Source organism: Papaver somniferum, chromosome 2, assembly GCF_003573695.1.
Source record: "Papaver somniferum cultivar HN1 chromosome 2, ASM357369v1, whole genome shotgun sequence".
Classification (NCBI taxonomy): Eukaryota; Viridiplantae; Streptophyta; class Magnoliopsida; order Ranunculales; family Papaveraceae; genus Papaver; species Papaver somniferum.
The window spans coordinates 6,078,530-6,092,515 of NC_039359.1; the positions used below are offsets into that span (position 1 = coordinate 6,078,530).

A 13,986-nucleotide genomic window follows, 5' to 3' on the forward strand; every position below is an offset into this window, starting at 1 on the left:
GCTAATTTCAAAGATGAAAAGTCGGCATGGTATTCAATCTTATACCCTGCCGACTATATTTTAGTCGGCAAGGTCGACAAAAAATACCCTGCCGATTTTTGGTTCGTTTTGATTCTTCGTTTTTTTTTTTTTATTATTTCATATGTATAGTTGGATTGTAGAAGAAAGATTTTAATTTTTTTTTAATATGTTTTGGTCGGTATAGTTTTTTAGTATGGGCAATTTGATCTTTTAACACCTTTTAGACACCCCTTAGCACAGTAGTTTGGATAGGAATAAAATGGATAATACCTCAATTAATCTATATATACCCCAATCTCGCGAGCACAAAATGATCTGAAGAAAGAATTTGCATGTTTTTTAATGGGATGATTTTCAAAATTGAAATGTGATAGTACTGAGTATATATACAGTGAAAATAGATCCCATTTCAATTAGTAGCATGATATATGCCCATGCCAACTCCGATGAAGGGCATACAAAAACCTCACGGTAACAGAGCCGGTTTGTTCAGCTGCATATGCAGATCCGCATTACACATGGAAGCTTCCACAAACCTCAAGGAATTTCATCCCGTGAGGAAAGAATGAAATCCTGCTTAGGCTGCATTGTTCGTGTATGCTGTCTTTTCTCCTATTGTAACAGTGAAGTTGTCAACTTCGAAGTCAAATCTGGTTGCGCTAAAGTAGCAAGAAATACAAAAGCTACACTCAGCAGAGAATAGAAACTCCTACTCCCCTAGGTACAACCTAGCATGCACCGGCATCGAGAGAAAGTTTAGGAGGTTATGGGATGATCCCCGACATGACCTTTTGCCATCTATAGCCAAAAATTTACATCAGAGGCTCCGACAACACCTTGGCGACAGTCACTCTTTCATGCTGGGCTTCCCAATTAAATCAAGTCACGTATGTGCAAAAAAGTCAGTTGATTCAGAACAAGAGAAAATGGAGAGAAGGAAAACAAACACAAGTGACAATATAAAAAGCTAAGATGGGATATACACAATGGTAATACAAAAGGAAGAAATCCGCAAAAGTTTTGAGGCTATATTGCCCAAGTTTATAGTTCAGCTAATAGAATTTATTACTGAAAACTATGTACAATCTTGTATCTTGGGTTGATCACCAGATGCTAGTTAACTCTACATGTATCTGCTACATCACCATCTGAGTCGTTGTCGGCACCATCATAACTGTCATTATCACCATCAACATCACGATTAAGGGCAGCAAAAAGCTCTAGCAAGTTAACGCCTGCAGCTGTATCATCCATATTGTTGCTGGCTGTAGATCTCTGCCTCTGCTGCGGTAGAAATTGAAAAATATCTTCAGGAGTGAATAAGCGGTAATGCCCAATACTTCTCCCTGGACTCAACTGGATACACATACATTTAAGAATCAGTATCAGTATCATTCTCACCATTATCATCCGCATCATTAATATTATCATTATCATCAGCATCATCATTATCGTAATCGTCGCTAGCGTCACCATCATCATCATCATCACTATCACTGTCTTCATCGTCACTGTCTTCGTGCTCACAGAAGTCGGCGGCATCGTCATCATTCTCATAATCAAAATCGTCATCGTCATACTCCCAACCGAGGGCAAGGCAAGTAAAGCGTCCAGGTTCAACCTTTAATAAGTACCAGCAGAGAAATTAGAACTTCCTCTGCTGCCCAGACAGCCCTAAGGACGATCTGGAAGTTTTTTCACTAAATATGCATGTCCTAGCGTGCATGAATACAGTGAGAAGCATATATGTTCAGGAAACATATTCAGTAACCACCATCCTAAGCCTCTACCTTGGTTGAGAAATAAAAACGATTGCAAAACCTACCCCATATCATTTTGTAACTAGCTGTAGAAAACAAAATCTTCACATATACTAATTGGTTATTTAATACTTTATGGTGCGGGAACAAGTAGAACAGAATTGAGCTCGACGGACTAAGCAAGCACATGCTTAGCAACATAGCACATTAAAACGTTAAGCTTAATGACAAAACTAGATGGAGAAAGTTTGTCTCCCGGCGGTCAAGACAGACCGTAGGATGGCACTATACAGCGCATGGTGCAAACCACAGGTGCACCAAGATGTTAGAGAATTTGCTTCGCATATCACACTTCTTTGAGGGTAAGAAATGACCTGCTATTATTTTTAAGACACAACATGTTAAGATGTGCCATAAGCCACTATACTTTTCAAAGATGAAGGTTACCTGTTCAACTTTTACGGGCAGTGATGCTCTATCATCAGCCTTTGGAGTCCAGATCTTTATGTCATGCTCAATGCCACTACTAGCAAGCATAGTCACATGGGGATGGGATTCAATGCAGTTTACTATATGCTTGTCTGCTTCCATAGCACGCAGTATCTCCCCGTCTTTCTTCCTCCAAATGAAGATCCTACCACAATCAGAACCACTTACCACATATTCATCTCTGGGCCCAAAAAATGAAACACCCTTCACAGTATCACAATTTCTATGCCCCTTGTAAACTAGGTGTTCAGCAGTATCAGCATCAGCATCATTGGCTGATGGAGATGCTTGTGTAGTTGGATTAGAATCTCCACTGGCGTTGCTTGCCTCGGATGATGGAGATGGCGGCACAGGAGTTGGTCCTACTCCCATATCTCTTGCGAATAAATAGATATGCTCATCACTGTAGGAGACAAGTAACTCGCTCTGGTTTGAGAAGGCCAGGCCTGTAATCCCCACTTGCTCGTCACCAATCAGATGTTGTGGGGAGAAACAGTCTGTGGGTTGACCAAAATCATTTGATCCATCCCAATTGTATTTGCGGATGTCGTAGAGACGGGCAAACTCATCAGTCCCACCAACTGCGAAGAGATTTGGATTCCTTGGATCTATTGAAATGGTATTAAGATGGACTGTTGGCATATATGCTGATCTATCCGAAGAGAAAGCCTTGCACGTGAAGAGCCTTGTAGCAGAACTAGATCGCAAATCAAACTGCAAAAAGCAAACTCGTACGGCTTGGGTAATTGCATAAATGGCTAAATGCCTAATCTATTATACCATTTGGGCTCAGTCAAGGAATTATGAAAAAAAAAACGATAAATCCATGAAAACAATACTATTGCTAACCCTAAAATGTTAGCTTTTTATGGTTCCGAAACACACCATAATCAGTTCCATTTAATCAGAGACTAACTCAAGTTAACTGGATTGGTAATATTACTAAGGTATGATAAAGGTCCATAATCAAGTGCTTATGATTAATGGCGCATTATGTGAGGTAGCTTAAACATACCAGCAAGCATAAAGTGAAGTTATTAGCATGTTTAAGATTTAGTTGTAATGATTAAGGAGCTGGTAATTAGCACAAAAGACCTCCAGAAGCACCAACCAGCATATGAGACACAATGTCCACTAATGAGGTCTAAATGAGAGATGTCGCGGATTTCAACATGCAAAGACAAATATATATCCTATAAAAGGGTTACTACAACACTCACATGCCGAACGGATCCATCTTCACCGCATGTATAAAATATGTGAGGGCTTCCTGGCTCAATTGCCAACTTATGAGCTCGTCCTTGATGCTTTCCCAACTGTCTTGTATTCACTTGGCTGTCTTCTTGGATTTGAGCATGTCTCACCTAAAATGTACATAAAGGAAAAAATATAAAAGCTCAATTAGGAATTCAGAAAGCTGGAAAACTTATGTTTCATCCTTTCTAACTTTTAATGTGAGGTATTACCTGCCCATCTGCAGCACATGTTACAATACTTCGATCATTAGTGTATGGCATGATCTTTGCTTGAAAAACATTGTTGGTATGCCCAGAGTGGAAAGATAGCTTCACACGGGCAGATTCCCAGTCCCACAACATAACAAATCTGTCATCGGATCCAGACACAAGTATGTCTCCTTCAGCATTGAAGCTCACTGTATTTACGCAACCCCTATGCTTTTCCAAGGTCTTGTAGACAGCAAGTCGAAGCACAAGATCCTGAAGAAAAAAAGAAAAGATGGCTATAAGAGCTGTTCTTTATTTTTAGTTTGCAACTAGATGGATATGAGGATAGAACAAATAGATGATGGTACACATCTTGATCAACATGGAATAAAAGTACAAGTAAAAATAACGACAAGGAAACTCCAATTGGAAAAAATTCCGAAACCATTTGAAAAACTATGTAGCTAAAAAATGCGGCTAATATATGCAAAATCCAGGACTGATGATCAGTGGAAGAAATTTTTATCGTGATTCACAAAACAGTTATGACTGGATCCAACTGTAGAATCCATATTAGCAACATCTACACACCTTTTAGTACAGGCAAAACAAACTGCTACTTATGGTCTAACATCTGCACTTCTTATGCAGTTATCAGAGTCTACCATATAAACTTCGCTTTCCCATTTTTTCTTGATTGAGTAAGTGCTAGTCTGCGAGATGGACAGTATTCATCATGGAGCTCATCACCATGTTGCTTATTTTCTTGAAATTTCTTATTTCATCTGCTACACCAGAAAACCAGAAAATGTAGAATCTATGTGCAGTTTTCAGTACTGCAAATGAAGTACCCAACAAAAGATTCATAAAAAAACATTGCCTTTAAAGATAGTTCGCCTTAAACAGAACATTCTCAGAACCAACTAATGATCTCTAGACAAATCCGTTAACTTACTTAAAAAAGTAAAGAGGGTTTTCAAACAATAACCCATAAACTGATTAATCATTCTATACAACCAAATCAATCAAAATACCTCAAAAATCAAACCAGTCAAAATCGTAAATAAATAACAAAATTGGGTACGAATAAAGGTGAATTTGTTGTGAGAAGAAAAATGCAATAAACCTGAGAAGCACCAAGACGATGAGCAAAGGTTCTTGGTGGCACTTCACCAACTTCGCGTTTCCATATTTCATTGATTCCTTTCCCGGCTGTTGTCTTTTCCCTTTTCGCCATTTCCCTCTTCTCTATTTCGAGCTTTCACTTGTGGCGATAGCGATAGGAACAGTACCCTTTTAAGCAAAGCTGAACTCAAGACCAGCCCGGCCCCAAGGCAAATCCATCAAGGGCTTTCATATGAAACCTAGTAGTATACGAGGCTCTAAGGATTTGGTTCTGAGAATAGCTGAACTCAAGACCAGGCCGGCCCCAAGGCAAATGCATCAAACGCTTGCATATGAAACCTAAAATTTAGTTACCATAGGAGCTTAAAAGATTTAGTTACAAGGATTTTTTTTTTTTTTTTTCGATACTAAAATTTTACAATTATCATTCTTTACTAGAGCAGAGATATAAAATCTTATATAAAATAAAAATTTGTAGCTTCCTCTTTAGCTTTTCTTGTTATAAAATGAGCAGCATTATTACTTAGTCTATTTGCAAACTTACAAAACCAAAAATTACTACTATTAAATCTATTTTTAAGAAATTGAACAATATTCGGATTGCACCAATGAATATGTAGATCATCCCCAATTATAGAATTCACCGGTGCTTCACAGTCCACTTTAAATAGTTGTGCTAAGATCTTCCATCCAGTCAACAGCTACCTCCAATGCTTTGCATTCAAAATACTCAACCCCATATTCTCCTTCCACCTCCTCATTGAAGCATATTCCTTTCACTCTTAAGAAGTTACCTGCAAAATTGCGTATTATTAGTCTTATACTTCTTTTTTTAGTTTCGGAAGCTCTTATAAATTCCTATTTAGGGCAATTCCTATGGCAATGAACAAAAAAAATAATTGTTGAGCCACGTGGATGAACAAACTGTGTTTTCCACTATGGAGAACTAGAGCAAAATGAATAGATTTGGTTTTCCAGGATCCCACTAATATTTCTTTTTAATATAAAATATTTTATAGGATAAAGATAAAATATAAAATAATACATTTGGTGAGATAAAATAGGATAAAGTAAGATAAAAAAGGATAAAGGGGATAAAAAAGTAGTAAAGTAATTGTTGAGAATCTGAAATTGTACTGGGCGAGGGAGGAATACACGCCAGCGTTTTTTCGTCCAACGCCCGCGATTTTCCTTCCAACTCCCGGTCTTCCCACGCTCGCCCGGTCTTACATCAGCGCGCGCTACATGTTCCATCTCACTCAACAAACCAACGAATTTGTTGGTTTGTACATCCATTTTTCATGTTTGTTGTGTCCATAGTGGGAGCAAAATCAACAAACTTGAAGTTTGTTGAGTCCATATGAACTGTTCTTAGGGGCACCAATGATTTGGTTTTGAGAGTTCTTATAAATTGAAGAGTCCAAAATATGGATGTGGGGTCCTAATTTATAAAAAAAATACAAAAATACCCTTTGATTATTTTTATTGTTATATTATTAGGCTTAAATAACTAACCTAAATCTAATTAAAAACCAAATACTGAACCTAAATCGGAACGAATCGTTGCAAACATAAACCGCAAAAATCGTCATCTTTTCTTCTTCTCCACCCTCTCATCTTCTTCCTCTTTTTTCTTATTCAACGACAAGTCATCGTCGATTCTCAGCCAGTAAGTACTTTAATTAGGTAAGAATCGAAAACCAACTTCTTCTTTTTTGCTTTTGATAGCAGAAATAAGTTAAATTTGACGAAATTATGAATTTTGAAATCAGTTTCAGAACTGCATACGGTTAGGAAACTAATATTTCCCAACCTTAAACCGATTCTACGGTGGGAAAATATTGATGTTCCAACCGTAAACCAATTATACGGTTGGAAAATATAAATTCTCAACCTTATATTTTGATTATGGTTTGATTCCTAATTGTAAATATTATTTACGGTTGGGAAAATTTAAGACTCCCACTTTTGTTTTGGCTTTTATAGCACAATAAGTTAACTTTGACAAAATTATGAATTTTGAAATCAGTTTCAGAACTGCATACGGTTAGGAAACCAATATTTCCCAACCTTAAACCGATTCTATAGTGGGAAAATATTGATTTTCCAATCGTAAACCAATTATACGGTTGGAAAATATAAATTCTCAACCTTATATTTTGATTATGATTTGATTCCTAATTGTAAATATTATTTACGGTTGGGAAAATTTAAGACTTCCAACCGTATATAACACTTACGGTTAGGTTCACAACTAGTTTAATATAATCACTGACCTTATTTAGTTTAATTTGATAATTTAATCATTAGCACTAACTAATCGAGGGCATCATAGACAATAACAAAACTAGTAGGATAAGAGGTTTTGGAGATTACTATTTGATGATCCAGTTTTGTCATCTTGTGAGCTCCCAAAACTAATTCCTTTGAGCCTCCCATAATAAGTTTCTGGCATATTGGAAACGTTCCAATGGGGAACAAAGCCAATTGGCGCAACATATTATAAAATAGTTTTTAATGGATTTATTCGGGATGAAACTGATTGAGATGTTAAAATTCAAATATCCAGTTTATAATTTGTTGCCAATGTACACATATATTATTTATTTTTTGTTAAACCAAGTTCTGAACCACATAAAACCAAGCATAATATATTTGTTAGCAGTGGTCGTGTTGTGATCCATAATTGCAAGCTTTTCATATTTCCAATTTTTCTCTTGTCAGGCAGATCTATCACCATATCACGAATATACATTCATTATTGGGAAAAAAATAAAAATTTAACTAAATACTTATCTCAAAATAGAGACAACTTTGTAATTGGATTATGCCTGAAATAGCAAAAACAAGCATATCTAATGGAAAGTTATTGAAGACTAGGAAGTGTACAACTAAACTGAGATAAATATTTCACTAGACTAATACGACTTGCGTATTTTTCCAATTCCATTGATTACAACCTGTAAAAATATGTCACTTATCACAGACAAGTTCATAATAATGTCAATGATGTCATTACGCTCTCACGGGGATTCAATAAAGCATGTAAAATCTTGCAAAACAAATTTCAAAGTTCTTTGTTATATCGTAACAAACAAAATACATAAGAAAAATATCTAAATATGGATGTGTAACTGATGATTACAGATGCCATATGGATGTGTAACTGCTGAGTACGCATTATACATGTGTAGCTTCTGATTACACATGATATATTGATGTGTAATTGATTAGTACACATGACATATGCATGTGTAACTGCTATGTACACAACCAAAAATATCTGAATATGGATGTGTAATTGCTGAGTACACATTCCATATGCATGTGTATCTTTCGATTGCACATGCCATGTACATGTGTAATTGTTGCATACACAAGCTAAAATCAATACACCTTACAATCAAAAAAATTATATAACTTTTTTTTTTTTTGCAACCAACAACATCATTAAAAAATGAGAACAACTATTTTGACAACACATAACTGCATTAAAATAGACGTTCTACCCGTTTAAACTTCAACAAACATAATAACTCAACTAGTTTTAACTTCAATATTACTCCTATGGAGTAAAACTTCATCCATATCTTTGTGATGATCCACATTTTATGGATAAAAAATGCTACTATGAGGAACATTTAGGTCCACATCTCTCTGAAGTCCAGATGGTACTCCACAGATTTGAGGTGTTAGTTCTGAAGTAGTTCATCCGGTCATAGGATGACCGGATTCCGGACACTTACTGTCTGGATGATTTTTATTTCTATTTTTTTCCTTGTCCGTTCATTCAGTAACCAGATATTGTTATGCTGCTTTATCAATCCGGTTAGTTAAGGACATGATGAGAGTTCAAAAATCCTTGAAAAAAAAGACAGTTTTTGTCGTCAAATTTGACAATTCAGAAGTGATAGTTTTATCACCAAAGGCATTAATAGCAACAAACAGATTTGTGTGTGAGATATGTAATAAAGGTTTTCCAAAGAGATCAGAATCTACAATTACATTAAAGAGAACATAATACAAATAATTTTAAATTGCTTGTTCGCAAAGGAATTCTTGTCTTTCATGTTACTTGCAACATGTTTTTGGACAAAATGGTTAGAAATGAAATCGCATAATTTTTGAAAGGAACAAAATATGCTTTTAATCTCTGTTCGGATATATGTACGAAAACAGTGATTCTTGCATGGGTAAAACTGTAGCAGTAAACCTAAAAGAAAGGAGATTGGATTTAGCTTATGCCATCTTCACTTATTCCAATTTTGTACATCATGATCCATCTAGAGCACTTGCTCACAGGGATAGACCGTTCAACGGTAGAAATAAGAAGCATTCAGACAGGAAGAACATTCTTTTCGATGAAAAATGGAATGAATAAGAATATCAATGTATGAATTTTTTCAAAATTGAAAAAGTAATATCATCCGGTCAATAAGTGGTGTCGGATAGGGTATCAGGAGTTCAAGTGACTGGATGGAGAATCATTTTAGTTTTACCATAGTGGGTTTTCACTCCACAAATTTTTGTAGTTCCACAAATATATAGACACTCCATGACTTGTGGATGGTTTTACCTCCACTCCATAGGAGTTTCCCTAACAGTTACAAAGTACACAGGAATTTCACTAATTACAGTGTATTATTGAAGAAAATGTCAACAAAAAATTATTGTAGAATTGAATATTGATAAAAAGGAGAACAACAATTAATAAATCAATAAGAATGTCAACACGGAAAAAATCAACCAGAAAAATAATTTATGTTGTAAATAAACCTTAAATACTAGATCACCGCTGCCACGGTCGGGAGGGCCGACCGAAGAAAAACGAAACATCGTTATGCGTAATGGTGTTATAAGGCTAAAATTGATATGCATGGTAGTTTATATAAATTTTCTCCTTTTTTATGCATCTTTGGTGGTGGTTTGCATCAATTTACCCCATGTGTATGTATCCTTTGTGGTGGTTTGCATCAATTTCCCGACGTATTATAATTTTTTGTGGTGCTTTGCATAATGGCTATGCATTAAATTTTAAAAGTCACCATCGGATTTTTCGTAAAAACACTAAATTTTATATTGTTGTTTGTACTCGTTTTGTAAAATTTTTAAAATCCCTTCCAATGACACAAAATTTGTAAAATTCCAAATCACGGATTTTTAAATATATTATGTTAAAGTTTGGTTGCCAATTATACCTCCGAAAAAGTGAGATGTGTAAGGAGATATAATAATTAGACTAAAAGGAGAGACGTTTTAGGTTCTTCAGCTCCCAAAGACTACCACCAAAACCAAATCCAATCTTTTTATTAGATTGGGAATTTTTGTTATGCTTCATTTGATAAAAAAAAAGTGGTCATAAAAGGGACTCCCTCCCTACGGGCCCTTCAGGCCCTCCGATCGGTCGGCCCTGTAAATACCGTCAAGCTCGTCAACGTTATTAGACTAGTCAAGGGACGTATTAGACACTAATAGCTCGATTAGTTTAACACGAACGTTAATTAATAGAAATTAATTTAACAAGGATTTAGATACGAAACTAGTACAGTTGCATAGATCTCGAAAAGTCACAGCGGAATGAACTACTCGAACGTGTCATTCGGACACCGGACGAAGAAGATATCATCATATTATTATGAAAGGTAGAATTATCATTTTAATCTTAACCGCCTAGCTGTCCATATCCAAGTGATGGGCGTCATTATCAATTTTGTTGGCCTTAACCCCAAACCGTGAAGATAAACTCTTTTCTTTTTTCTTTTTCTTCATTCTTCTTCCTTCTTCTTCTCTCTTCTTCTTTATCCTTCTATTTCTCGCCTTCGGGGATTCTAAGAATCGAATTGATAGAATTGTTGATGTATCAGTTTAATTTGATGAAAGAGAATATGAGGTGATTATAAATCACGATGGAAGACGATTAAGAATCGAAGTAATAAATCAGAGGAAATCCAGATAGGGTTTGTAAAACTGTCTAATTGAATTCGTATGGAATAAATTGGTTGATTAGGTTGTTGATTGATGAAGAAGAAACGGGTTACCGTTTGATTGATGTTTTGAAGTGGTTCTGATGATGAATTGAAGAATTAGGATTTGAGATTGATGTTGAGTGCATGTTGAAATTGATAAGTGATTAGGGTTGTTGTTAGATGTAAACAGAGAGGGTTGTTGTCTGATTGACGAGGTGGTGTTGATTTTATTAAGGTTTGGAGAATTAGGGTTTCTCAGAGGAATTGTTTAAAGGTTGATTTCGTGATGAATAAGAAGATTTACGGAGTGATTTAGTCGATTAAGGAACAAGGTGAAGTTAATTAGATGTTGGAGCTGTATCGGTGAAGATTTGATAGAAATTAGGGTTTACAAGAAATTAAGACTGAGAAGATGATGATGATGGAAGTAGGAGATGGATATTTGGAGTTAACATTTCTGAAATTGATTTGAGAAAGAAGGATGAAACAAGTTCAGTTATGGTTCTTAATAAAATGAAGACTTAGGGTTTATGGGTTTGAGATGCAGACGATGGAATGTCAATTCAGTGGATGATGTTACTGGGGTAAGCTTTTAATTGCTTGAATTTTGATATTTGAAGGATGAATCTTTGAATTGTTAAGCTTGTATAAATTGTTTTTGAAATTGTGTTATGATGGATATGTGGTAGAATTGTTGATGAAGTAGGTTGTGTTGAATTACTGTGAACTAGAATGAATGAAGAAAGTGCAAGGTTGTGGAGTTGGAGTTATTGTTGGTGCTGAGTTACAGGTGGAATGAGATGGTGATGTTGTTGGTGTTGTCTGTGTAATTAGATTTGAAGGTGAAGATGTATTATGGCCTGTTGTGGATGTAATTGTGATCTCAGATGTTTTGTGGGTTGTAACTGCAGTTCAGATTGCTAGTGGTGGTGCAGGTTGTAATGGTGGTGTCGAATTGAGTTTAAGGAAGTGGTATGAGATGCAATTGTGTTTTTACTCAGCTGATAGTGGTATTAAGCCTCAAGTATGGTTGTTGGATTAATTAGAATGAGTTATTATGGATGTGGTAATTGTTGATAATGCTGAAATGAAGTGTGTGTGTGTATTAGAACTAGAACTGCAGTAAATATATGAATGTGCAGGTGGTGGATTAATTTGTTTGAAGTAACTGATATTGCTTGTGTGATGAGTCTGTTTGTGTTGAGATTGGAATTCAGTTAGTACTGGAGTGTAATCAAATGGGAATTGTAGTTGAGGTTTGAGTATTGTTTGAGTGGAGCTGATCTGAGTTTGTCTTAGAGCTGCTTTTGCAGGTAAACCTAGTTACATTTGTAATTGAAATTCAAAGTTGTTTAAGAACGAATGTATAATTTTAAGTTTGATATAAATGAAATGTTAATGAAGTAGAGTTGAATTGAAAACTATGACAGGGAGGTGATTGCTCAATTTGAGTTTAGTTTGTGCTTAGGTCCTGTATCTTTCAGCTAGATAGTTGGCTGACTGCTCTAGCTTACCCTGACTCGGTTAATCTGACTGAGTCGAGTTATCTTGTCAGTCTGAGTTGAATAGGTTTGACTCAGTGACCATACAAGTTGACCGATTTAGACTTTAGACTTTGATTATTTGACCCTGGACTTTGACCCGACCTTGGACGTTGACTATTAGTTGATCTTTGACCGTTAGTTCGACTGTTAGTTGACTTTAGTGGACTTGGGATTAGGGTAGTTTCTTAATTAGATGTTTTGGACCTCTTGTGGTCCGAATTAGACTTTGCCTTCTTCTACAAAGTTGTAGGCAGTCATAAGATTGAGCTAATAAACTATAGAATCAACTTAATTGTGTTAGTAAACCCTTAGATGAGTTAAAGTATAAAATGGAAGGTGTAGAATCTTAAATGGGCCTAGAGTCATTAGAAATACTTATATGATTCTTGTGTGAGCCTTTTGGCTAGATTATTAGATTTCTTGTGTGATTAACAGTTATTCTATATTAACAACGATCGATTCAAAGGATGAACCAGTAGATAGTGGATCTCGAGGTAGGCGAGGCTTGTCATCAAAAGAGGTGGGAATCCTTTTAACTCTTTTGAAACCATTGTTGTTTCCTTTACAAAAGTTTATGTTTAACAAACTCATTTATTTATGTTTGTGCGTTCTATGCATTGTTTAACTTGTTTTACGATAATTCTGTTGATTCTATTAATCTTTCCATGGTTTGCAAAGGACCTGTAATGTGTTGTGGTCAATATGAATTGTTATGGGACATAAAAATTCCCACGTGTGGTATATAGGATACGCTCATTCACATTTATACCTAAAGCTTTTATGATATATTGGTCAACAGTTTGCGAGTTCGGAATTGTCGATATCAATATTTACGATTAGGTGTGGATTTGCGAGTTCGGAATTGCACAACCATAGTGTACATTGTTTGAAAAAGAAGTTTGTCTATATACATGTTTGTTTATTACAGTGACTTTGTCAATATTTAATGTTTCGGAAAACATGTATTGTTTTCCAATCTTGCTTATGATTTCTTTAAAGTTAAATGTTATTCCTGCGGGGCACCCCTTTTAGGGATGATGTGCTCACCCATTCCCACTTTCAGTTTCAGAGACAGATCAGAGTTGCGCATCGAAAGCTTCGAGGAGTTGAGTTAGTTTGTTAGATTACTTCTGCTATGTTTATTAGGTTGTATATTCTTTTTGCAAACCGAATGACTATTGTATATGTATCATTTGAGAGGAGTTCTTGTATATATATTTCTGAGCGGGGCTAGTTTTGGGTTAATTTTTGTAGCAGATTTCTTAACTGTGTTTAAGTAAATGATTTAGATTCTTAGTGCCTCTTTGTTTAGTTAATCTTTTGGATTAGTCGGCTTCTAGCTTTGAGGGCGCTGCAGTGTTGGTATCAGATCTCACTATTAGATCTTATATGGGAAACAATAGAAATAGCCAGTGCCAGTTAGTGGACTAAATTAGTTTAAAACTGGATTGGGCTTGTGAGATAAATCTTAATCACTAAAAGCTATAAATAATTAAAACAATTGTTTGATTGATTTGTTTGTTTGGTTGAAGTAAAAAACATTTGTAGGGTATATCAATAACTTTAGCTAATAAGGATTTGAGAATAATTAATCTAAAAAGTATAAACACGTAGACAATCCAATATTAAAAATAAA

The 13,986-nt window shown here is 35.5% G+C and overlaps 1 protein-coding gene across 3 annotated transcripts; it reads right to left on the reverse strand.

Moving 5' to 3' along the window:
• Positions 1–957: 957 nt before the first annotated feature.
• LOC113346754 (DDB1- and CUL4-associated factor 8-like) lies at positions 958–4,968 on the reverse strand. Of its 3 annotated transcripts, none has more exons than XM_026590260.1 (6): positions 4,842–4,968; positions 3,737–3,988; positions 3,491–3,634; positions 2,229–2,984; positions 1,423–1,642; positions 1,120–1,305 (listed from the first exon to the last, which is right to left on the reverse strand). In XM_026590260.1, exons 1-6 carry the CDS (start codon positions 4,950–4,952, stop codon positions 1,268–1,270), a joined length of 1,521 nt encoding a protein of 506 aa, XP_026446045.1. In that variant the 5' UTR covers positions 4,953–4,968; the 3' UTR covers positions 1,120–1,267. The 3 variants fall into 3 exon arrangements, with proteins under 3 accessions (XP_026446046.1, XP_026446045.1, XP_026446047.1); XM_026590262.1 differs by lacking the exon at positions 4,842–4,968 and adding an exon at positions 4,307–4,636; XM_026590261.1 differs by lacking the exon at positions 1,423–1,642 and having other exon boundaries at positions 958–1,377.
• Between the last annotated feature and the right edge of the window lie 9,018 nt (positions 4,969–13,986).

Excerpts from the sequence above, each read along its gene's own strand:
- LOC113346754 (XM_026590260.1), bottom strand. The coding sequence starts at position 4,952 with ATGGCGAAAAGGGAAAAGACAACAGCCGGGAAAGGAATCAATGAAATA. Across the intron at positions 3,635-3,736 it reads CATGTGCTGCAGATGGGCAG|GTGAGACATGCTCAAATCCA; the intron begins GTAATACCTCAC and ends TGTACATTTTAG. Across the intron at positions 1,306-1,422 it reads TAATGATGCGGATGATAATG|CAGAGGCAGAGATCTACAGC; the intron begins GTGAGAATGATA and ends TTTCTACCGCAG.